Source organism: Onychostruthus taczanowskii, unplaced genomic scaffold (genome assembly GCF_017590055.1).
Source record: "Onychostruthus taczanowskii isolate IOZ18803 unplaced genomic scaffold, ASM1759005v1 scaffold77, whole genome shotgun sequence".
Lineage (NCBI taxonomy): Eukaryota > Metazoa > Chordata > Aves > Passeriformes > Passeridae > Onychostruthus > Onychostruthus taczanowskii.
In genome coordinates this window covers 5,487,892-5,515,372 of record NW_024505561.1, presented here as the reverse complement: position 1 = coordinate 5,515,372, position 27,481 = coordinate 5,487,892, and the positions used below count along the sequence as shown (strand labels likewise).

The 27,481-nt window shown below is 35.2% G+C and overlaps 1 protein-coding gene across 1 annotated transcript in view; it reads right to left on the bottom strand.

Annotated features, from left to right (window-relative positions):
- ITGBL1 (integrin subunit beta like 1) overlaps positions 1–27,481 on the bottom strand; it is a 123,701-nt gene that overhangs the window by 37,466 nt on the left and 58,754 nt on the right. Inside the window, exons 6-7 of the mRNA XM_041423398.1 lie at positions 25,415–25,555; positions 20,939–21,085 (exon numbers count right to left, since the gene is read on the bottom strand). Coding sequence (XP_041279332.1) covers positions 20,939–21,085; positions 25,415–25,555 — 288 coding nt within the window. The remainder of the gene's footprint in view (positions 1–20,938; positions 21,086–25,414; positions 25,556–27,481) is intronic.

Here is a 27,481-nt window from a genome sequence, read left to right as displayed (position 1 = left end):
AGTCAGTTGTTTGAATAAATCTGCCAAAACACAGAGAGATTCTGATTCAGCATAAAAATAATATATCTGACTCTGTATCCCTTCGCTAACTATGAAGAGCTCTGAAAGATTCATGATAATTCAGTTTGCTATGACAAACTCTGTATTACAAAACTCAGCTCCCTACCATGCGTCTCTCACAGAATAGCAGGACCCCTTCAAGATGCTTACAGATCCCAAAGCAGGCACAATAATTATAAAAAATCAGATTAGAAAAGGATATATATAATTCATTAATTATTATCATTCTTGCTTGGTTGAATGTACAGAGAAGCCCACTTCTTTCCAGGTGTCAAAGCAGTAAGCTTCCAGGAACATAAAACAAAAGGGGGGGGGGAAAAGGGGGAGCAGGGGGTAATCACTCCTTGCCTTGTTCCATCCTCAAAATTTTCTCCATCTCTCCTCAAGGAATTCAAACAACAATCATTTGAAATATCATTTCAACACCTTCAAATGAAGGTCAAAACTCTGAAAGAGGTGCAGACACTTTTCATTGACTTCTAAGAATGGAAACACAATCACCATCATCATGGACAGTGTTTTGAATGCAGCTATGAATATGTAATCTTACATGATTCTGCATACACTGATATTGTAGGTTAAATTGAAAATGCTATTGCCATTGATGCATTTGCACTTTCCACTCATAAAATTAAGATATTTCTTTCAGTTGCCATCAAACAGCACTCAAAAATAATTCTGCAAGAGGTTGCATTTTGTTTTGAAAATTTTGCTGTTCCTTATGGTATCCCAAAGTCTTCTTTGAATCAACTGACAGAAGTTAAAAGGCATGAACTAAAAAATCAAATAGATAAACATGTTGAAATTTCTCATCCAGGTACCAAGTCTGTCTTCATTACTAGAACTGTCAATTATTTCATTGTCAAAAGTGTTCATGGCACAAAATACAAACCCAAATCACACTAAATAAAAAGCAGTGAAAAAAAATCCTAACAGAGTAAATATGAAGTTAGCAATAAATGTATGGTGCTATCTAATTAATCTGTGTTGTTTTGAAATATCAATTACTGAAATTGCTCCTCATGGATCCGTTAAGATAGTAGGCAATTATAAAGGTTCTTGAACCCCATTATGGGCAGTGAAAGCAGATGTTACTCAGTATTTCAGATTAAATGTTGAAAATATTCCATCATGCTGTTTTAAAATATTCAATAATGTATTACTTACAGGGGGAATATCAGGCCTCACAATAAAACAGATAGTTTGTCAAACCTCAGAGCAGAGAAAGTGACATTATAACACAGAAAACAAGAAAACAGCTAAAATCTCAGGTACACTAATCCTGAGAAGGGAATGTTCCCTTTTGTTCCCATGCACCCTTAATTATTGACAGTGGAACAGAACAGTCCCTCCTTGCACAGGAAACCTCTTCAGACAGAAGTCATCACTTGTTGCCACACAGGCTTAAGTGCTTAAAGAAATACTGCTGTAACTCCCCAGTGGAGAGCAGAGACACTAAGAGAATTCAAATGATGACTGTGTAATTGAAATGAAGCTGGTGACTAAATGTAGAGCCTAAATATAAACCTCACTTTGGTTTATTGAACATATAGACAGAGTAGGATCATTAGCCTGCCATTATGAATCTACTCTCACACAAACAGTGCCATTTAAAAGACTCACCGTGCAGTATTTTATCCCTCCTTAACACTAATGGGGTGTCTTTGAAAGCAAATATTAAAAGGGATCTGTGCTATCTCAGTCTGAAGCAAGAGGTTACCTTGAAGCTACCTGCAAACCACAAAACTATCCTCTGATGTATTTCTTAGTGAAACTCACAGCATTGCATACATCGTAAGTGTAAAAATTGCATGGCAAACTTTGCTACAGGCCCAGTTAGAATCACCATTATTTGGGGCCTTTAGGAATGGACAACAGGTTCCACAAATCATATCACTTAGTGATGCTTAGTACAGCGTCATTTTTTACTATTGCTAGAAATGTTTGCCTTATTTTTTTATCGACCATTCTTTCCTATCCTACCAGCTACTTAGCACTAATTGTAAAGAAATTCTGACTTTGGTACTACTTGACTTTATTTCAAACATATTATTACTCAAAAACAAGTGCAGTACAATGAATCTACAGTGCATTGAAAGTACACCTCCTGAAGGATGTTTTTTGGATTGCTTATTTGGAATGTCCAGATATTTCTTTTAATGTGACACCAAGACCATGCAGAACATAGCTGTAATGAAATTCCATGAAAGGATTGACAGTCTGTGCTTTTACCTACCTGTATCATTCAGACCAGGTATTAGTAGTCATTAGTAGTTTTAGTCCACAACAGTAATCACCACCATTACACAAAATTTCATGCAACGACTTTTAGTCTTGATTTCATCTTGATTAAGGATAACTACCATTTGACAAATGAATCAATCAAAAACACATCAGTTTTGTGGGAACAAGGAACCTTTTTTTCTCTTTTTTAGTGGGCCAGCCCCAGAATTAATGCTTATTTATTTTTTAATTCTTTTATGGAGTAAAGGAGACAGTATCAATGACTTGCCAGGTAATTGGATTGCAAATGGTAATACTAAGAAAAGTCCTTTAAAACCAAAATGCAATCAGAGAAAGTGCTGGTTTCCAAATGAAGAGTCATAGACTTTCTTGAAGATACACCTTCATTCATAAATAAAACAGAAACTAATGACCTCAGTATGTGTCTGTATGGAATCCAAACATCTGAATTGTGAATTCTTTTTTCAAAGTTAAATTCAGTGGGCAAAACAGACCCAACTTGGAGAAAATTTTAATTATAAAAATAATATAAATACTTAACTATTAGTAATGAATATTTAATATCTAGTAAGAATAAATAGATCGTTAATTACTCATTTGGATACTTGGAAACAAAAAGGCAAACACTGAAACTAAACATATCCTTTTCCCATGTTCAGCTTCACTACTGCACTCAGGAGACTTCTCTCCTTCCCTGCCAGAGAGGCACAGGGGGAAAGGGCAATGGAAGTTCTGGTCAGGTGATCTCTGCCTCCTTCCTCCTCACACTTCTCCCCTGCTCCAGTGTGGGTCCTCCATAGGCTTCAGTGGATGTGCTCTGCCAAGGAGCACCTCCTTCTCCTTCTCCTTCTCCTTCTCCTTCTCCTTCTCCTTCTCCTTCTCCTTCTCCTTCTCCTTCTCCTTCTCCTTCTCCTTCCCCTTCTCCTCCTTCTCCTTCTTTCTCCTTCTCCTTCCCCTTCTCCTTCTTCTCCTTCTCCTCTCTAACCACAGTGTTCACACTGCAGTTCCTCACTCATTGGTTCCCTCTTCCCTGTCCATCATTTTCCAACCTTTGTCAAACACACTTTCCCAGGGCACCACCCCTGTGTCTGGGAGCCTGAGCCATGCCCTGTGGTGGGTTGCCTGGAGTTGCCTCACCTCACAGAGGCCGTACCTGCAACCCCCCCACCCCTTTGACATCTGCAACCAGCACAGGATAAAAAGATAAAGGATATTTCCCCAGTATTTTTGCATTTAAATTTCTTCTTCAATTTCAAAGTCTTTTTTACATTATTTGGAGTTTATTCTATTTTTATTTTTTTACTGCTTTACTTCTGAGCTATGTGTAGGTATTCAGATACAGCAGGAACACTTCATCTTCTCATAAATGTTTCTACATTCAGCCTCCACTGTCTCCAAAGGAGATTTAAAAAGCTGAGTGAAGATTTACATCATACATTGATTATGTGACTTTTTGTTATTGATGATAGTGCTTTACACTGAAACATTTCTGCCATTATTTAGCAAATCATATTCTAGACACACATCAGTAATATGAAAATTGACCAAAACCTACTACTCAAAAAAATATAGAGCACAACACATTTAGGATTCTGACAAAAGAGTTTAGGAACTGTACCGTGTTCTCTGTAATATAATGCTGAGCTCGTTGCCTTTAGCACCACACAATCCTTACTGACATAAAGTAATTCCATGTTAAGATTGTAACCAGGTCCCTGACTGGCTTATTTACTTGCCTCTGGAAGAAAACTGAAATATTCTGTTGGTTTTCTGAGCCAAGCTTTGCCCTAAATTTACAATAATAAAAGTGCAGCAATATTGAGATTCTATGAATGTCTGTGTAAGTAAATTCCACTCATCTGTTCACAGATATGAATTCTTGCAGAGTCACAAGCAAGATAAATGAAAATAAAGATTTACATTTGAAATTATGATGCCTACAATCATCCACCCTATGACTAAATGCTCCAGCATTGGAAATCTAAGCATGTTAATGCCCAAAGAAAACCTGCTGTATTGGAGGTGATATAGCCTTTTTCTAGCTCATAAAAGACAGCTGTCAAGAAGTCACCCGTCTCTGAGGAAAGAAATTTCTAATTTACAGGATTTTAAGTATCATAAATCATTACAGCACTCCATTATCTAAATGATCTATTGCTCCACGATCCTCTTAAATTAATCTTAAAGAGCTTATGTCACCTTGCTGATTCAGTTCAATGTGTAACACTCTGGAGACTATAACACCAAGCTAGATGGACAAGATGGAATAATACCCAAAAATGCCACAATATCAAATTTGTGATTATATGAGTTATTCCTATTGAGAAAGAACATTTAGCATCTCAGGAAAAGCTCTTCAGAAATACAGATACATGTTATATGACAAAATGACAGTCCATTTATGCAATTCCACATCACTGGGCACTATTTATAAGGTCATTTACTTAAAGTGAGTTATCGTTCACACCTAAAGGAGCCTCAGATCTCACTTAAGATATCACTTACCAGTGGCTATGTTTGCATGTCCTGTTTGAATTGCAGCTAGATCTAGCTAACCCAAACACATAATGTCAAGTTTCATAACTGTTTGCTGTAAGGATAATAGCCTTAAGTAGTTACAAGTTAAGCACAGAAGAAAGAAAGACTGCTGAACAGGAGAACGAATCCTTGAAGATCACTTTTCCCTCTACAAAATACCTGCTTATAAGATTATCCTTGAAAGACTGTCATCTGATAAATTATCTATTTGAACTCAATAGAAACTGATACAACTTGCAGCTTTACTGATGTTCAAGCTTCCTGCCCAGAAGACTCATGATCTCTCCAAGACACTTGGAGATCATAAGCTTGACAGTGCTCAACATCATGAATGGAATGAGAGGTTTACTCTGAAATTCATGTGATCTACTGTAAATATATTCACTGAGATGACCCAAGAGTGGAACTGTAATTAATACCTGAGGTTCGGTGTGTGAGATAATTCTCACAATAATAACAGGTGACAGATTTTTTGCTTTGACTTAGGTGCAACTGTTCATCATAATGCACTTAATTTCAGACCCCTGAAAAATGTGTGTTAGTTAATATATTTCTATTTATATTTTTGTATTACTTATTTGGAATATCCAGATATTTCTTTTAATGTGACACCAAGACCATGCAGAACATAGTTGTAATGAAATTCCATTAAAGGATTGACCGTTTGTACTTTTACCTACCTGTATCATTCAGACCAGGTATTAGTAGTCAATACTTCTGTCAATACATTTCTATTTATATTTGTAATGCCCTTTCTTCTGTCTTTATGGAACTTTTTTTTTTCCTGCATCTTTCTTGGTTGACATTGCCACCAAAGAACTCTTAAGGCTTAGGAAATGATAGAGCCATATTTACACTTCTTACAATTTACCTCTATTCACCATTATCATTTTGCTGTGTTACTGAAAATTCCTATAAAGTTAAGATTATGTGTTTATTATTCAATTTCTATTCCTCTGTATCCTCACAAAATCTGGACAAATATTTTCCTGACCATAAGATCATAGTGACATCTCCAGTCAAAAATCAGTCACCCAGGGGACTACTCAGTGTAGAAATCCAATAAAAAAATTGACTGCTTCATATATACATGAACAAGAGGCCTCTAAGTTGATTACATCTTGCAAGTATCTGTATTATGCGATAATCAATGATGCATCACATTCCAATTGCTAAGGGATCTGCTAAGGTCACCCAGAGGTATCAAAAAATCTTGGAATCTGTGATGTGAAACAAGAAGATAGCTGATACAAAACAAAGTTCAGACTAGATATCCCATTTGTTCTACATCCAGCAGAAAAGGGAAAAGATCAGCATATTTCTTGCTTATGGTAACAGCTTTTAAGTATTAAAACATACTGAAATGATTAAAACAAAACTATTGCTCACTCATCTGGGCACGAGCTCAAAAAAATGATACTAGAGGTAAAAACTTGAATAAAAAGATTCAGAATTCATAACATTTGCATCCAATAATGATAAAGTGGGTTAGTAGTCTGTGCTTTTTGGCAAAGGCATGTATTAGAATATTAAATAAAATTTAGTTGACAAATATTAAATTGCACCTCTAATTCAACAGATAAGCAGAAAACAGAATTCTAGGATATCATTACATACCTAGAAATGTCTGCATTTATTTGTGGTATTTCTGGTTTATATTAAATCCTTTTATCTTCAGAGTTCATTCAAAGCTTATATAAAACTTTAAAGTGTGGGACACACTTTGAGTAGCTCTTCAGTTATGCTCCAGTGCATGTTCTCTATAAAAATCAGAGCCTTTGTGCAGTGGGGGATAAATATTTTACTTCTCTACATAAAATTAATGTGATTCCTTATGTCTCAAGGTGTTATTTTCTCTAAGAAAGAGGAGTTTCTGAAGGTCATTTCCAATGAAGACTGGATAAATGGGATAACCTCTGGGTAGCAGAGCATTACTGATGACCTGACTATTCTTTCCATAGGCATTTTGTCCATAATCTTAAACAGAGCTAAAATATCTTTCTTCTTCCCTGGCTCTCAACTTGGTCCTCTAACTACAGGGTCGTGACAAGAATCACCACTGCAAGCAGGTCACAACCCACAGGACTTCTGATAGTCCTGGGAATAACAGATTTTTCTTCCAGTAAGCACAAATGTACAGTTCAGTAAAAGTCTAATTTTTTTTCTTCCTAGTTAGAGGGTGTAGCCTGTCCAGGTCAATTGACCTGGTGACACAGAGGGTCTTCCAATTTAATTCTTTGGTTTGACACAGCTGTACACTATTACAGGGCTGAAAGTCACTGCAAAGGCTAGGTTTAGAAACTGAGCCATCGCTGGTATGAATTCATTATTTCATAGATACATATTCACTGTCACAAAGAGTCAGTAACTAGAAAGTGCTCTGCATTTGCAGTACCTCCTCCAGCCAGAGAAGCCTCATTTGGCCAGAATATGAGAGGCTCCTGTTCACACCCACCTTGAGCTCACATCTGGATATGGATCACTTTTACAGGCATAATGTGATGGAAGGTGTACACACATGATAGCAAACTGAACCAAGTGTACTCTCTTCCAATATCCCAGCTGAGAAAATTACACCTTTAGTCCACACACCTTTGGGGGTGTATAGCTCCTATTTACTTGTTGGTGCCTGTGAAATAAACATTCAGCACATGCAAAAGCCACAATGATCAATATCTGGATTATGCACTGGAATATGCAATACATTTTGAATTTTAATGGATCTTGAAATATCTTCTACACTTCAGTTGTTCATTTTCCATTGCAAAGGTCATGGATTCCGATATGATTAATGCATGAAAAATCTTCTGGTTAGATTCCATCAGCATACTTTCTTTGAGAGCCGCTTTGTATTTCAGTATGCATTGAAACAGAATTTCACAAAATTTCACAAAATTTCTTATGCCAATATACACCCCCTTGTTAACTTTACTGGGCTTTGGGTTAAGCATTCAAATAGGAAAAAAAAAAAAAAAACCACCAAACATTTGAAGAGCTATAAGCTACACCTGGCCTTGGGTCACTGAGTTATTCCCTCAGTCCTGCCACAGATCTACTACAGAAGAAATGGTTGTGTCTATAGCCTGTAGGTGTTGCAGACAGTAAGCAATAGGGGAGAAAAAAATTCTTTAAAAAGTTTTCTAGAATGAAAGTAGCAACAATATTTTAACTCTCCATTAAATATTCTAACTTCCAAAAGAGGAAAAGAAAAACCCTTCTCTCTTCCTTGCCCAAAAAAAGAGTAAAAATTACTGAGTTAATTGTATCATTACATTATTCCATAATTACTTTCATTTTGGAAAAGAAACAAAAACAAAAACAAGTAAGACTTGCTGAATTAAAGTAAGAAATTCTGACAGACATTTCAAAATAGCAGGCATATACGATTTCCAGGAATACCCTAAAAAGCAAATGTCTATCATCCACTCTCCCTCCCAAAAAAATAAAAACCTGGCAAAAAACTTTCAAACAGTTAGTTATTTAGTTAATATAAAGAATGCCATCTACCGGCAATAACAATAAGTAGCACTGTTTGTGAGTTGCTAGGAGGGGTAAGGTTGCCACTTTCACACATTGCAAACAAGTCCTAAGGTCATTTCTTTAAAAATAAATCTCTAAACTTGAAAGAAGGTGTTATGTTCCAGGTTCCTCTTCAATCTATATTTTTAATCATTGCCTTATGTTTGGAAACAACAGCGGGAAATAACAGACTGGGTTCACAATCCACTCAGAAGGAAGGATTTTTTGGTGAGTGTGATTCCACAGCCTTATAAACACACACAGTACTAGCACAGTTACTAAATGGACATCTCTCACAATGAGAAGAAAGATATGTACAGCAATCAAAGTGCTGTTATTAATAAATTAACTTCAAAAACACCATGTTCCTATGGTGGCCTGCATCAATGAGGCAGAAAATGCTTTTAAAATATTCTTGAGTAAATTGATGAAGGAACCCCACCAGATACATAGTTTCACATTCAATACTCTGTCCTACAAATTTTCAAAAACATTGATTGTTAAAGTGCTGTCATTTTGAATCATGTAATTAGGCAATGACTAATTTATAATAAGTAAAGTAGATACTAATTACTTATTATAGTACGTATGAGAAAGAAAGGTAGACATATTGCACTTTATAAATAATTAGGAGCAGCATGTCTTCAGATACTCTATCTTTAAAACCACAGCTGTGACCCATGAGAAGAAAGAAAATCACACAAACTAACCAACATACAAACAAAAAAATCTAAAACAACCAAAAAAATCCAAAAGTTCAAATAATATCAGTAATGGTTATTATCTGATTCTCCTGCCTCTCTCTGCTTCCATGTCTCAGAGGGACCAGATTTAGCAAAGATTATTATGTTTATGAAACAGCAGCTTCTTGAATCTGGTATTTATCTGTCGCTCTGAAAAGCTGTGCAATGTAAGAGTGTTGTTCTGCTTGGTTTTACCCAACACTATGCTTTAAATTTTAGAACTGGAGAGCTGAGGTAACAGTAAATTTTACTGAAAGTATGATTTAATCAGAAGCACTTATTTTTTGGGTCATGTCTTCCTTTACTGGCTTTATGAAGCGTGATTAAGATGACAAACTGAAAATAACAAAGACATGGACAAATATCTGACTTCAAGTATGCCATAAAATAATTTTCCTAACAGAACTGACAAAGCTGTCTCCTGAAAGTATTCTGAGCACTGGACAAATGAAGGTGGTAAAGAAAGGGCAGAGCATTTGAACCCACAGGCCTACTAGAAAAACTTCAGCAGTTCCTGTAAAAGAAGTGCATTAGTGGCATTCAGGAAACAAAATGACATAATGTATTATGGCAATTGCTAGTTCCTCTTTGTGAAACCCTGGCTCAGAAAGAGAATCACAAATTCTGGGACAAAGATTGGGAAGAAATTTTTTTAGCAATTTTTGAGTATGGAGATTAGCTTTCAGCCTGACTTTTCCTGACTTTGAACTGTCCCTGAACTTTGTACAAGTTTTCTCCAAACATAAATTGCAGAAGACAAATTTACTGCAGCATTATTGCCCAAGATTTAATATAAATATTTAGACTTATATCCCACAAATATTTTAAATGTATTTAGACTTTTATTTTTTTAACAATACTTCCCACTATTCACTGATAACTGCAAAAACTCTTAATGAGAGATCAAAAGCCAATATTTCCCCCAACTGCACTTCTCTCCATGTTCCTTGCTTCCATTTAAAATATTCAGTCCAGTCTGTACTCAGGTCTCACAATACACAAGTATCTTTAAAAGGATGTAAAAGTAGGGAAACAATTCCATGTATCTCTCTCTCAAGGGGCTTAGGCTTTCATTTCAGTTTTTCTGTGCAAAGCAAGGATACAAATGCTTATAAAATCACAGGGAACAAAATACTTTAAAGCACTATCCACAAGAAAATGTTGCTGAGTTTTATAAATAGGTGTTTGATGAACTTCCAAAACTCTGAAGAACATCTTTTTACAGACATACTTGCTTAACAGCAATTTACAACACTTATTTTTTAGTTTTATCAGAAAAGAAAACGCTTTTGCAAGATACAGGGGTTTTTTCCTTATAAATCATATATTGATCACTATGTATGCTCACACCAAATCAGCAACCTCTGAAAGTAATACAGTAGAAATTCAGCTTAAATATCAAAGTCAGTTGATTTGAATTCAGCATTTGCTAAATGTATTAACGTCTAATTGTTTGTTGAAAGAAAGATGGACTTTTTTTCTTTATAGGAAACCCTACATACTTTGAAAATGAGATTAAATTACTTAATAAATTACCTTTATAGTGTTCTGACTCTTAGAAATACCTAATGTACCAGTATCTCTAATGTACCAGTCAGTGCTTCATGCAAAGCTGGCAAACAGCACTTTAGAATTTAATAAAGCAGAACATAACTATTGATATAAACATGCAAGTCTATTTTTGACTACCAGAAAAATAAAGTTGGCTTAGCTTTTTATTGCCTTTCTTCCAAAGAGAATTTAAAGAAATTTTTAATCTTTGTCCCTATGTGCTTCAAATACCCTACTGATGTGCAGTTACCATGGGAGTGGAATAACTCATTTTGTAATATAAGTAAAACATAGCAAAATACTTGCAGAAATATAAGGAACTCCTCAAACAAGAAATTATGAAACAGATAAGCAAGCAAGCATTGATTAGGTTAGAACCTGGTCAGGTTTAAACCTAATTAAGAAAAAGTGTGGTGTGTCATTTTTGCCACAGAATTCTGGACCTCCAAAATTATTCTATAAAGTCCAGACCTTTCCAAAAAGCAGATCCATAAAAACATGACATGGTATTCACTAACAATCTGAATATTTGCAATCCTTAACAGTTTTTAAAAAATTGGCTTTATTTGAATTTTCAGGATCTTTCAGGTATTTTAAGTAAAAATTTTCATAAGCACAAAGTAAGGCAGAAATCAAATTATCAATTAGTCTAGGAACCTATTAATCACCTATCACACTATATAAAAACAATTTTGGGTCAGGACTGATCCATTTATTTTACACAAGTTGCTGCCTTGAAGAAGGCACAGAGCAAGTAACAGCTTCAGAGTAAGCAGTGGGTCCTTGACATTGTGTGCTGGAAACTCTTTTTCTTTCATCTTTTCCTGAAGGCTTCCTAGCTACCACACCCACCTCACTGCAGAAAGAAATTCAATCTTCATGAGAATAACCCCAGTACAGTATTTGACAGATGTCTCTTTACTCATGAATTAAATTGGATTGGGACAGTTCCCTGACACTGAGGCCAACTGGAATGGAAGAAATGGCATCTGTACTGTCAAAGTGCCTTCCATGAAGACAGCCTCATCCAGACTGCCTACTGGGACCAGTAACTAGCCCACACCAATTCCTCAGCTACTACCAGGAATTGTTTGGAGAGAATCCTAGCTGGCACAGGGCAAAAGTGGCCCAGCGGCTGTTGTATCAATCCAGCTTTAACAAGCATGCTTCAGTGCCTTGGGGTGATCCATAGAACTATTTAACTTATTAGTAAAGATGTCACTGCCAAGGCAGCTCAAAACACTCTAAAATGTCAAGTATACAGGAAAAGGACTCTTATCTGCATATCAACAGCAGAAGTTCCTTGCTCCAGCAGACTTCTATTACCTTTATTCATACTGCAGTAAGACATTACATTTGGGGTCAATAATTTGGTAAATTGCTATGATTCACAGAACCCAAATGCAGGCATCTAAAGGTTATCCTGATAGTAATTCTTTTAAGGACAGTAGGATAAAGTATGAATTATGACAATTCATCTTATAGTAACACAGAAATATAGAAGAAATGGGCAAATCATTTCTGATTTAGAAATACCATCATTCCACCAAAACCAAAGGCTGAAGTGACATATCTTTACGTCTAGATAAATTTAAGATAAACCTCACCCAGAACATTCTTCTGCATTTACAATAGCTAGCATCTATTTACCATGTTGACTTGACTCTGTTTTGCACACACAAGTGCATTTCCAAATGCAAACTGACTCATGCACTAATATTTCAATATTTCAATATACATACATTTCTTATGATGATGAGTAAGTATTTTGGACAATACAGATAATGTCAGTTTTTGCTGCATCGTACAACTTCATGACTTTATGGGAGATTTGTTATGGGATATTTGTTCTAGTGAACAAGCTGTGAAATCTAATCAGCTCTTACATAAACACATGCACACATCTCAATTGCTTTTTTCCAGCAGAGATTCTTTTAGAATGTCTCCTGTTACTGTGATTAAACTAAGAATACTTGATATACCAAAGTCATGACAGAAGGTACTTAAAGGTACTTCTATTTTAAATAGCTGTGTCCCTTGCACAAATGCAAAATGAACTTGCATCTATGTCTCATGTTGTATGCATTGCAAAAACATTCCTTCTTACAATTGCCCTTGCACATTGCAATGCAATAATTTTTTGTCAGTGTGAATTATTCCCATATCTCTGCAAGTACTCAAGACATTCATAAATCCTGACTTCTGGTCAGACATCACTTTCTGAAGTGAACCATAAATAGGATGACAATTTGGAGAAGCAAAAATCTAAGCTACTTTAAAAATTATTATTAATTTTAATTGGCTATATCTTCACTGACTGGGATGCATAGTTTACACTCTACCTCCTTAAAATCAGTTTATTATATAAAAAACAAATATATTTCATGTATGTTAGGCATCCTTCAGCAGAAACAAAAGAAACTTCAAATCTCTGACTGCGAGGATTTAGTGCTTAAGAACATGCAGTTTCTCTGTCCAGCACTGACAACAATATATTTGTTTTCTAGGCTCTTACAAGCATATACCATCCATCAGAGGCCTTGATGTGTTGTGGGTCTATGTGCAGCTCACTATCTAATCAAATGAGACAGACCAGAATGTAGATTTAGAGGAAGTCTAGCATAATGAGTGTCAGTCCAGTCTTTGATTAGGTAATAGCAATTATGATAATTACAGCAATCCACTGCTGGTAAACATTCTAAAATTGCCAGCCTGTAGCAAAGTGTAGCACTTACAAGAATCCATTTATTTCTGAACATTTTTAATCCTAACCATGTTCTTTCAGTTGTAAACAGCATTATTTGGCTTGCTAATTTAAGACAGTGATCTATTACAAACATTAATATATAGGTAAATATATATTAATATATAGGTGAATTCTTCTAAAATATAGTTATCATCTACATTTATAAATCTCACTAGAATACAAATAGAACAAGCATTAAAAATTTAATCCAAATTCACACACAGTATTAGGCAAACCTATTATTTCTCACACACTATTTCTAGATAACCATTTCAATATTGAGACTTTTGTATTATATAAAAAATAGGTAAATGTAATTAAATAAATAGGTGAATATGATTTTTCCCCCTTGGTTTGCATTCTGTATTATGTTTACTGCTCTGCTAAAGAAATCAAGTTCAAAAATTTGAAAAAACAGGGTGCCTGAAAAAAAAGGCCAACCATGTTAGCGACACACTAACAATCACTGAATAATGACTTTTAAAGCAGCAAACAAGAGTCACACCAATTGAAATGGGGAGATAAGGAAAATTAATCAAGACTGGGATATGGAAGACACTATGTACAGAAGATAGCTAGCTGTCAGAAAGAGCACAGTCCTGGCCTTCATGGTCTTTTACAGATGAAAGAGGTCCTTGCTGGAGAAAGAATTATGATCAAGAGAACATGAATGAGAAAGGCATCACATGCAAAAAGAAGTCTGCAAAGTGTCCAGAGGTGGTAGCATTTCAGAGGTACTGACTGAGAAAATAAGAGGTATCTTTCACATGGTCAGTGCTTACAGCCACCAGAAAAACAGTTGAGCACTTAAGTCTGCTATTACACAGATTTTTGCCATTTGTACCCTAACCATTCTTACCCTTCAGATTAACCTTACCTAAACCAGTGCCTCCAAGCACACTCCAATAGGCATATGGATTGTTGCAAAAAATCCCACGTAAACTGTCTGTGATTACCAAGGCCTCCAACCTTGAGGCTCCTCTAAGACTGCAAAGCTTCTTTTACATCCTTTCTTGATCAGGTGGTCTGTAGCAGACACCTACCACACTCATAATAAGTAATTACATATTAATATATCACAGATGAATAATCAGATATATCATATGTAAATAATTGATCTGGCTTCTTGCATATTCATTTAAACATCAGATATTTTTTTTTGTCCTTTACTGTCTTATATACTGGTGAGAATAAAATGGAATATATTTTAATGAAAACATGCTATATTGAAAAAGAGCATGTTAAATTATTCTTGTTGGTGAGGTGTCATCTGTGGTTGTTCCTTTACTAGCCACTGATGCCATGATTTAAAGATTCCTTTCTTATACTGGGCTTTTATCCCATAGCCTTTATTCCTAAGTATTATCCTAAACCAGATAAATTATTTTTCCTCAATTCTTTACTGCTTCTCAAAATTCTCATCATGAAAACAAGTGAGAAAATTCAGAACAGTAAAAAATTCTATTACAGGATTACCACACTCTTGTAATATCACCTACGTCTCAGAAACAGACATCTTCCAACACACCCTGCTTCTTCCAGAACAGATTAAGAAAGCACTTATGCAGAAACAAAGTACTTTATGAAACATTTTTTTACTAATTAGTTATAAGCACTGCAAGTAAGGGTCCCCTGAAGAAATGAAATGTTCTTCCCTTAGTTCCTCTGTTCCTACTTGATGTCTCCAAAAATACACAACAGTGTAAGGTAAAAACAAAGCAAGAAGCGCTGTAGGTGGGTCACAAATAAGTACCTTTCTCTACAGAGAAAAACTGAAGTGATGAGCTCCTGAGCACTTCCTGGTTAAAAAAAAAAAAAAAAAAAAAAAAAAACCCAGAAAAAATTAAAATTTAAAATTTTGAAGCTTTTCTAACAAAGACAGCATCCTGAACATCCTGCTCCAATTAAGAGAGAAAGGCTCAAACAGAGCTTGAATCAGAGAAGCTGTTTAAAATCAGTGATCTAAACTATTGATACACAAATCTAAAAGGAGTGGGATGCAACTATTTATTTCTATTTTTTTCCTTAGACTTCAATAGACAACAAGTGGAGTGCAAAGTGCCAGTCCAGCATATAAGAGTATTCCAAATTGTATAACAAATGCAGTTACACCAGCTCATTCAGCATTAAAGTAACAGCACAGCAAGAGTGCCTCTCTACTTGAAGCACACAGATGTAGAAGAGCTCGATCTCAAAGTTGATGAGATGAAAGCTAGAGATGTGACACATGACTTGAATTTGTGTTCTGTTCTTGTTACACCAGCTAATAATGCTACTTGCTGCCAGGCTGTCGACTATAGTGCTTTAATTAAGACCTCCTTCAGAATGCAGGGGTCATGCAAAATGAATGAAAACAGCATGCCAAATTCAGAGATGATGTACATTAGAGTAATTTACACTTCAATTAAACAGCACAATTTGCATAATAAGGGGCTGCAGTAAAGAGCTAGTAGCAAGGGTAGTAACCTAGATTTTACCTTAGGATTGTTTACACTTTTCTGCTCTGACCCCATCCTGTCATGTAGAAAGTATAGTGAATTATTCAAATAAAAACTTCTACTATCATCTCTCCTTACTAAGTCAACAAGCCATAGGCTTCAGAAGCAATGTTCTTCTGTAAGTGTCTAATAGAAACAGGAAATTTATTTTGTTTATCAGTTTCGACAATGTCATACTAGAGGGAGACTCCAAAGTCCTCAACTAATAACTGCACTTGGAACAAAAGAACAAGAACTGTAACGTTATAGAACTATACTCAATGAGGTTCCAGTGGTAATAGAGCAGAACTAGTTGTCATGATGTGACACATGCCACCAGCAGCCTTTCTACCCTTTTAAGGCATCATACCCAACTAAAGGGACTTACCTGTTGTAGAGATGAAAAGATCAGGGTTACCACATTACAGTTTGTATAGATTTAAAAATCTTGAACATATATTGAATGATGTCATTCAAATGTTTATATGAACCTATAGTACTTAATGATCCAAACCAAAATTATTTACAAGCTGAATATTTTATGTCATATTTTCCATGAGTCATGTAAGACTTCACAAAGGTCAGAAGAGAGTTACGTAGTTACACCTGGTTAGGCAGCTATTTAGCACATTATTTTTATTGAGGTTCCATCCACTCTCGTCACTACACAGATACAATTATCTCATGTGTGTTTCTCTTTCCTTCTGTGTATGTTCTCCGTTTTGTACCAACTGGAATCTACTGCAGTTGATACAACAATTTGCATGCAATGAGATGTTTCAGAGCAGCATAAACTGTGTATCATACAAAACGACATGCAAGATGCTCCAGAAAAGGATTAAGTCTTTGCAGCAAGCACTGGCCAATGGCTCTGCTCTTTGGAGTCATCACTGACCTTTGCTTTCAGACTTCAGGAGATGGTATCTGGCCAGACTGGCAATAGCATTACAGAACAGTAGGGACTGATTCACTGTCTTAGCTCACCACAAGGAATCTTTAAGAATGCATTGAACACTGTTGCTCTTCCATTAAGTTAATCAAAATCTAATAATTTTAAATAGAGAAAAAAGGGCAAAATTATTGCTGTCGGTAAACTTTCAAAAGACAAAATAACAAAACTTTCAAAATGACACACAATTTTTGAAGTGATGATTTAGTATTTTGAAAATGGGGCTTAGGGACTTTTTCAAAAACAACAGAAATCTTTTTAAGTAAAGAATCAAAAAATCCCTTCATTTTTCAGTTAGCCTATGCCAGAGCATAAGTATAAGGAGGAATTTCACCAATAAAGAAATAGTTTCATTTTATCCATGCAAATAAATAAAAGCAATTTTAGAAAATATATTTAAATGTTAAAATACCAATAAGAATATTTTTCGGTTATCTGGCTTTGTAAATCTGCCATGGAACGGCTGCATTCACCAAGGGTAACGGAGGAAAACAAGATTATTTTTAAAAAAACCCTCTCATCTATTATTCTCAAAACCTACTCTTTTTATTTTCAATTCTCTTCCTAAAGGCTTTTTTATTAAAACTATTTTAAAATCTACTTTGTACCTGAAGGGAAAACTCAAGTGAGTGATGTGCATTTTAAAGAGAAAAGCGGTTTGTCTTTTCCCTTAATCCTGACAACAATATAGTACCTCTTTATTTCAAACCATAATGATTTTTTGTATGTCTTTTCCTTTATGTCTGACACTGGTCTTGATGTACAGTGTGTTCTTAAAAGTAACAGATTTTCACTGTGAAAAAAGTGAAAGTTTTACATCTAAGCTAAAAGTCATGGAGCAAGTTAAAAAAAAAGCAACATTTGGGAGTAAGAGTATAGAAGGAATTCTTCACTTTAGCTGAATGATGATGCCTAGAATCACTCCTCATCCTCAAAAGACTTTTGTAGGTAAAGTAATTTTCAGAAAGTACTTAAAGTGCTTTTATTCCCAAAATTTTCTTGTGATCTTCTCTCACCTTATATATAGCAGGAACTACTGATGGTATCGACAACCTGATTGATGTAACCCAGAGAATTTATAATTGCTCTGTCTTTATAACACCATTTCAGCATGTAGACATTTTCCTTTGCTATTCAGCATGTCAATAGAAGCCTTCTCTCTCCTTCAACTCCTGGAGCAGCTAAGAAATATAAGACCATAGTGTAATACTTTTTTGGCAGCCTTTGTGATATCCCCACGTGCTGAGCAGCACCCATGAAACAGCTTGTTATTCTTGAGTGTGGGGAAAATCAGGAAGGGAATTACAGCCTGAAAACAAAGTTCACTGTTTCATCTACCCTCAGAAGAGCAAAATATAGACTGAGAAAACATAATTTATTAAATTATCTAATTGTGTTCCTCCTAACCTCTTCAATTCTCTATAATTTTTAATACAAATTTTACATATGCCTGATACATTAAAGGTTACAAAAACACATTTTTTTTCTCTGCTTTTTTTTTTCTATACCTTTTTTTCTCTTGCTGAGATTACATGACTGATAGTTAAGGGAATCTGGGATTCTCAAAGTCTGGGTGGGATGCACCAATTCTCTTAGTTCCCATTGCTATAAACAAAAAAAGTATCTAAATCAAAAACAAAAGATACAGGTAAACAGAAAATATTCTTTAAGGAAACAATACAAGGTGAAAATCATAAAATCATGCACCTGCATCTCTGAGAATTCTGTTGTGTATCCTGTTCCACACATGAACTGCCCTACCAAAAGATCCCATTAAATAAAGACATTAAGTACTCAACTTCTTTGGCAGTACAGTGGATTACTGACCTGGGCAAGGATAACTGTCCTTGTGCCATCATTTTCAAATGAAAAAGACAAAATTTCCTTTTCCTTTTCAGACTTTCCTTTCCTCATCACACAATCTTTTCTAGGGACATCAGAAAAATCTGGGATGTTTTTACAGTTCTACAGCCTTTCCCACTCCCGAAGACTTGAAATAGATTGTGTTTTATTGGAAAACCTTATTTTGATTCATCTGCTTGCTTCACACTTCTTGCCATGACAAGTAGTGGGATTTCCATATGGCACCAAATTTAACTATGCAAGTCCAATGACAATTTTTTTTTTTTTTTCATAGGAACTAACCCCTACTTTAGCAGTTCAGAAATTTTCTTACACTTTTCTTTTTATCCAAAGTATCATGGAAGAAGGGGAAATCCAAGGAGTCCAGGGTAAAAAAAATACACTGTCTAGTAAAACACAGAGGAGTAGACCAATATATCTTCCCAATGTCTTAAACAAAATTGTTCATAGAACTAAAACAAGATACTGCTTTCCATTTTTAAATGGAAGTTTTCATGGGGAATTTTTTTTCAAGCCTAGAATGCAGAATCTCTTGTTCCTTCATTACAGCAGCTGTCTATCACATAATGTCCTAAATTCACATATGTGCCTTTTGCACTCCTTGAACACCTTAGCGATCTCTCCTTGTTTAGAAGTCAAAGTTCAGTGAGAACCACTATCAATTAAGCCTTTTGTTCCCATAGATACTGCTTTTGAAAATTTTGACCAACAGGTCACTCAGTCAAATCACTTCACCTGAAAATTGCCTATTTCACTGCCAGGATCTCAACAGGAGAACATTGCCAGCATCATTAGGTGCTTTCGCAGAAAGCCAAAAGGGTAGAATTATTGTCATTAATGTTAAAATCTTTACATTTTCTCTTCTTATTATACTTCATTTTAAAAATTCAATACTATATATTTATTCAAATTAAAGTTATTTTTATTATTTTTATTCTTCCTCTGTCCTCAAGGAGGACAATGCAATTAAATTATAGAACTGATTCCAAGATCTCAAGGTACACAACTTTTAGTAAAGCTGATGAAAGAAGAGAAAAAAACCATCCATGAGGACAGGAAAAAAAATTATACAGTATTAAATAAGTAAAAAAATAAATCAAAAGTCAATGTTCCTTTCTTTTAGTTATCATTCTTGCAAGCACGAAAAAACAGAATGCAGTTAATTCTCTACAGATGCCAATTCTCCAGCTAACTTGTAGCAAAAAATTCTGTTGCAAAATTTTAGCACAAAGAGAGACAATTAACTGGAAAATGGCAGCTTAATTAAGAAAAGAGCAAGCAACTGTCTGTTAATACATAGTTCTTTTAAGGTACTGCTAATGCTACATTTAGGAAGTAAATGAGCTGCTACACAATTACAGGAGGAAAATAGTACAATTATCACAGAGATAACTTGGGTGGACAGCCTACAATTTCTGACTATGTTAGATAGTATTAGTAAAAGAATAAATCACAAATGAACTGACATTAACGGTCAAATGCAGTAATTCAAGAGAAGCTTTAGGCCTTTCCCAGAAAATACTTAAATAGGCAGAATTCATAACAACTTCAATTACCAGTTCTAGCAATATTCTGTCTCATATTTACTTTTCTCTCTTCTCTCTGAAGAAAACCACATTTCACACAGTGAAAATTAGCAGGTTCCTTTTCCTTCTGAGAAAAATTGCTTGCAATGTATCTTTTAAGTGTGTGTATGACTTAGTACATATTTTTAGTCAAAGCTCTTGAAAAGGCTACAGTGTCACAAAGAAATGCTTTCAAATGAAAAGCCAATGGCCAACCAGCAAACTGTGCTGAAGCACAGCTGCATTTCATAGAAGTCAGTCCTGCACCTAATGGGCAATTCCTTAGTCAGAGTAAATCCAAACAGTCCTTACCACAATGGTGTCACAACATTTTACACAAGCTGAAAATCTCACGCTGCTTTTGTCAAAAAATGTGCAGACTGAATCCCTATTTTTAATATATCCTTAATAAAGACTTAACTACAGCAATTTTCAAAGCACCCTTGAAAATCTCCAAAATAAATGTTAAGACATGCAAAATAAAACGCAAAGCAGGAAAAATAGATGACCTCTGTATTCTTCTCCTCCCTCCTCCTAAATCACAAGTTATACAGGTGTGATTCGTGCACAGTAAGCCAAGAAAGTACACATTTTTCAGTACTAGTAATGCTGGGCATCTATAAAAATTCTTTTAATGGAAGTACATTTAAAGGGCATGAAAATTCTTCTAGAAATATGCTTACCTCTTCCAGAGCAAGGTAAATTGGAATTTCCTTGGCATTTCTTAGCACTTTCTTCAACTGACATTGGACACGAATGTGGATGTTCACACTTCTTTCCAGTCCATCCTTCTTTACAGTCACATCTTCCACAATTACACTGTCCATGACCTTTATAATGAATACAATTCAAGATTAACCTCCATTCTAATGAGGTATAAAAACTCTTAATTGGATGAACTTTATCAAAGCTGGAGCTTTATTCAGTAATGAGACTGGCAAAAAAATAAAACCAATCTATCTACTTTTGTTTCTGAAAATAGTACCGTTCTACATTCAATTTGAGCCATATTCCCTTTTCTGGTTTTTTTTCCTTAAGGGATGTTCAGACACTTAGCACATGATCTAATGCAAAAGGGTGGAACAGAGATTAAAAATACACATTTCACCACTGTTTGGAAAAGTGGAATGTCGTAAGGCAATATTTAATTTATTTTTATGATCTTTTTCTACCACAGTTGCAGCATATTCTCTAAGAAATATATCAATACCATTCTTTATCTACTTGCAATCAACATGATCTACTAGAGACAAACAATTTCAGGCATCAAACCAGTGTCTTCTATTAAACAGTGATATACAAATAATAAAATATTGGACATTCTCATTCCAGTAAGACAATTCGATGTGGTTTTTGGTATCTTACAGCATGTCTGGAACTATTCCCTGCACATATATTTCCTCTATATAAAAGCAAACATAAGCAATTTTTCTTGAGCTTTTCTCAAGAAAAACTAAGAAAAAAAAAAGATTGTCTTTATCCCTCTTTATGCTCTTTGCAAAAAGCATTGAGATTCTGGCAATGCAAAATGTTCCTTAGAAAAGCCTGAGAATCAGCAAAACAACATTCCTTGCCATATAATCAAATATCTATTGAGCTCAGACAGCAGGTTAGATCTCTCACAATTTTCACACAGTCATCATTCACTGGACACAGGACAAAAGCATTGCTCCAATGTCTATTTTTTATCCATGTTCTCCTTGAAAACCACAGTAACAGATATTTCATATATCTTTTTAACCATATTTGCACTTTAGTACCAATTTATAAAACATATTTGTTTATTAGTTCACAAGGAGAAAATGGGAGGAAGCAATCATTTTAGGAGTCATCAGATTACTTCCCAGAATACAAGTCTTATTAATTGCACAAAATAACTTTACAGTAGTTATTTGTTTTCCTTGAAAAGCTTCACAAGCTTCCTCTTGTTTAGAGGATGAATTTAGATTAGATTATAACGAGGAAATTCTTTACTGTGGGGAGGATGAGGCTCTAGAACAAGTTACCTAGAGAAGCTGTGGATGCCCACTCCTGGAAATATTCAAGGGAAGCCTGGATGGGGATTTGAGCAACCCAGTTTACTGGAAGGTGTCCCTGCCCATGGCAGTGGTTGGAACCAGATGATTTTTAAGGTTCCTTCCAACACAAACCGTTCTCTGAACGCACAATTCTTTCCTTTGCTTTCATGTGTACCTGCTGACAGGTTGTGAATTGGATTTATGATCCCTGATCCAGAGAGATACTTATGGGAGATTAGGCACTTTCATACAATAGTTTCTTTGCTAAAGCCACAGCAAAAGGACTAATGAAATGTGCGAACACACAGATTTTCTTAATGGAAACATTTTCTTTCTGTGTCAAGTCATGAGAGCTATTATCTCTTTAAATGAAGATAATCACTTTAGTGTTAAGAAGACTTCGGAAAGTCAATAATTCAGGAACATTCTGAATGGTACTTCAGGTGTTAAAAGAAGGCATCCACTTGTCAATATGATGTACTGTGCAACAACAGTCACCTCAAGCCACATGAAGCTTCTGGACAAAGCTGCCCTTGTGCGATGTTAAATCCTCACATCAGGGCTGTCAATTTCTGTCATTTGTATTATAATAAATAGACATAGAATTTCATTCAGTCACAGTGAAACTCTTTACATGAAAACAGGATTTCCTATAATTTCTCCATGCTACTTAGGATAATGTGGCTTCCTGTCTCTACCTATTAGGTAGACAGAACAAGACAAGAAAATTTTGTATCATCTCTTTTTAATGAAGGTTTCAAGAGAGATGGATTATTTTCCCTAATCTAACTAATCACTCTTGGATTCATCCCAGATCAATTTACAAATAATTGTGAGAACAATGAGGATATTTCTCAGATACACCTAATGCATGTACACTTTGTGCAATAAAAATTTATTTCATATAAGCAATTAAAAAACCTGTCCCACTACAATTCCTCTGTTAAAACTTTGATTTAATTGTAGATTCTGCCTGACTACCACAATAAACCAAAATTAAAACTTATGCATCTTTTCTATTTCTGAAACAAGGCTAAACAGCAGGACTAGAAGATATTGTTCACACTGCTTCATGTGCAAATGGATTTTTTTGCACAATCTAATTTAGGAATGCATACTTGGATGGCCAGCTAAGACTCAATTAGGCTTTTCTAAAACATAATGGAAAGGGAATGGATAAAAATAATTAGTACTAAAATTCTGATGAGGAGATGGAAAAACAAAATTATACTTCAACTTGCGTTTTAGTCACATCAAGGAAGCCATATGAGTCCTTCCTTTCATATCTAAGTTTTCCTCATTTGCAGTTATGTCTGTGTAATAAAGAACAATGTACCAGTCCTTAATCCAATGCCAAATGGCAATATCTTCCCCCAGGCTCCTTTGTAACTGTAATTTCTTACCCTCTGCTTTCTCACAACTATTACCATCCTGGGCAGCAGCAGATGCAAAGACAATAATGTCCAGGAAAATGGAGCTCAAGCATGACTTTTTCAGTTTCACAGCATTAGTTGTAGATGCCACAGGTTTGCTTTAATTTAATTAGGTTTGAAACTCTTGTGTTCACCATTAACTATAGAATGCATTTACCCTGTTGATTTGTAGCTTTGCATTCCTTAGTTGATGCTGATATTTTAATCAGTCCCTGAGTGCTAAAATCCCTGACAGCAACACAGTGATACATTCAAAAACTGACAACCAAGTCAATCTTCCTGCTGCTCTCATGACTTCGTGACTGCACACAGCTCTGCATCATTCCAGTTTATTCATTGAATAAACCCTTAAATAAATATATAATATCTGCAAGTGGTTGAACGGTAACTAGTAAATTAAGTCACTGAAGGTTTTTTGAAAAGCTTCTTTTCCCCCATTTTATTAGCTAACAATTCCCCTAAATTTATTAAAAACAAAACAAAACAAACAAACAAACAAACAAAAAAAACAAAAAACCCCAACCCAATCAAACAAACAAAAAACCACAAAACAAACAAACAAACAAACAAACAAAAACCCACAAAACCCCCCTCCAACTGCTTAGAAACTTTTTACTTTTTAAACAGGCAAAGAAAAGGCTGAATATTTTATACATCATGATGGTTTCAGTTTTCTTTCTCTATTACAGACAACTCAAATTATCTTTCTGTGGGACATATCTCACTCTAGGAATAGGAGGAAAGTATACATCATTATTGTCCTTGATGTGCCTGCATTCTTGTTATTAATTAGGCCAGACCAGATTTCTACAGGATGCATTGAAGCTGACAATCTCCAATCTGTAAAGTCCCTTTGAAACCACATTCATTTGTTTTTGCAGAATTCCTGTGTGTACAAATTGCATGCTTTGTATTGAACAAAGTCCTTCTCTCCTGCCCAGTATCAGCATCTTTATTAGAATCCACACAAAATTGCATGCAAGGTCTCTCTGAGAATCTCAGCTTTTGTTAGCTAATACATGGAACATCTAAACTGTAAAATCATGGATGGATGGATGGATGGATGGATGGATGTTAACTGTTTTGAATATAATGCTCTCAAGTCCAAACAGAAGAAAAAGGAAGATGGATGTGTCTAAGATATACAGCCTGGGATACAGCTACAGAAGTGCAGCTGGGCCACATATTCTTATTTTTCAAGTATCGATGCTCTACTTGCTCTCATGTCAAATTGTATTCTCAGGGGACTGTTTTTCATTTAATCATTTATTTACTCTTCCTTGAATTTTTTCTTCTTGATTATCATATATCTCCCTGTCATATAAAATGAAATAACAAACACAGTCTGATATAAAGAACTTTTAAGTTCAAATTTTCCCAAGAAAGGATACACCTATATTTTAAATTTTCAACCATTATCCAGTTCATGTTAGGTTACACATAACAGAAGGGTAGCAGAAGAATCTAAAAGATTCTTCCTAATAGAATCTAATATTTACAGGATTTTGTTACATGGCATGGAAAAAAACATACAGAATTATGTCTTTAATTTAAAAAGTCCCTTCCAAGCCCCCTCCTGCCCCAGAAGCTTGGTATATTTTAAGATAGGAAAATGAGAATTGGAGCACTAGGGAAGAGGAAGATCAGACCAGTTGGAAGGTTTTTTTTATAAAACTACACCTTAGTCCCATTTATACACAAACCTTACCTGAACAGAAGTCATCAGAATATCTATCATACACTGCTTTGCAGTTTCTTTCATCACACTCACAAGTATCTCCATGAATATCTCCCCAGTCACCAGTTGGGTCCACATCATGGCATGTACATTCCCCACATACACATGTGCCTAAAAATATATTTTAAAAAATACTATTAAAAAAAAAAAAAAAAAAGACAGAGATAGATTAACTGTGTAATTTAGAGTAACAGCACTTTGATTACAGGAATTTACACTTGTGAATTTTCAGCTCTCACAGAAATGCAATTTCAAAGCTGCAAGTGATAATCTTGAGCGTGTGCTCATTTTCTATGATTTGAAACCTTCTATGATTATTTAGTAGCAATACTTTAAACAAACAAATTGTCTTCCTGTTCATGATTCTTTTTGCTGTTGAGCCTTGCTAGGAGTCAACAAAAAATGTAGCTCACAGAACAGTTGTACATCCTTGACATCAACAGTAATTTGCCCTGTCAGTAATGACAATAAAAATCAATTCTGTTTAAATGACTTGGGCTTGGGTACAGGGGATAATTAATGGTTGTTAAAGCATAAACATTTAAACTACAAGAGAATCCAAACTAACACAGCTGAAAATGTCTAGGAGGTCATTCTTTACCTAAGAAGAACAGCAGCATAGATTTATATGAAAAGGCAATTCTCCACTTTTCCAAGGGAATATTTTCCAATATTCAGAGCCACACCCTACTGCTTACAATAAGAAGAAATGTGAATAACAGAAAACAAATTTGCATATTTTGCCAATATCCAGAGAATATGCCCCCTACTTATTTAGGAAAATCTGAATAAAAACCCACAACCAAACAAAAAAAAAAATTTCCTTATTCAGAAAACCAAATATACTCCAGGGCAACACACTCACTACTTTTTTTGAGATGCTAAAGGGCTCATAGAAGCAGCCTGACCTTACTGATGCATGCAGTTCTTTTCTTGAAGAGTGGCTTCACCTTCTGCTACTCTGCCAACACTTTTGTCATTGTATTTAGGTTTCTCTAAACAATATAATGCATTTGAGGACAACAGGACAGGATGACTAAACAGTACTCATAGATATGGGCACATTCTCTAATAAAAGGAGAAGGTCTACACAACCCAGCATGCATGACATGAACAGGAAGAGCTACAGCCCTGTATAATGCTAAAAGCCCTGAGACAGTCCTCAAGAAATTTGTGCCTATCTTTTTATACTTTCACAATTCAGTGACATTACTGAAGAAGAAAAAAACCATACAACCAACCAACAAACAAACAAAAACAGGAAATGCCTCTGGAGAGTGATTAATCCTCCCAGAAACAACTTCAAAGTTAATTTAGATCAGCTGTCCTGGATGTCAGAATGCAGAACAGAATCTCACCAAAGTTTAAAAATCCAAATTTTCACATGTGGTCTAAACTGGTTGACTAGACAGTGCATGGGAAAAGATAAGAACAATTTATCCATCTTAGCACTGAAGGAAGGTGGGCAGCAAGGTTAGCCTCAATATTTGAATTTTAGAAGGCTCAAGACTGACAAGATGAACTGTACTTATATCACAAGATGCATAAGCACAGAAAACTGGGTAAGCAGGACCAAATGGAGTGGAAATACTTTGTTGGAAAGCAACTTCACAATATCAGAAGACTACACAATTATGAAAATAAAATCACAAATACATGAAAGGCTGAAGGCATGGAAGTATCACACAAATGTACCTTAGTATTGAATGTTGCAGCTACTCAGAATATCAGCTATGCTATTCACACAACTTCTCCTATTGCAATGCCAGTTTAAAGAAATAATCACACATTAAAATTTCAAATTTGATTAAAAGCTTGCTTTGACGAGAAATTCTTTGCCAAGAAATTACTTTCTCTGTGCAAAGAAAGCATCTGATATGATGACACTTTGATATCTATTATTTCCAGAACTACACGAAAATTTTATGCTGAAGTCCCGAGACTAAATGAGCCTACATGATCTCTGTATTTCAGCCAAACTTTCAATTTCAGCCTAATTACGAGAAGAGAGTTTTCTAAATGCTCTCAGGATGATTG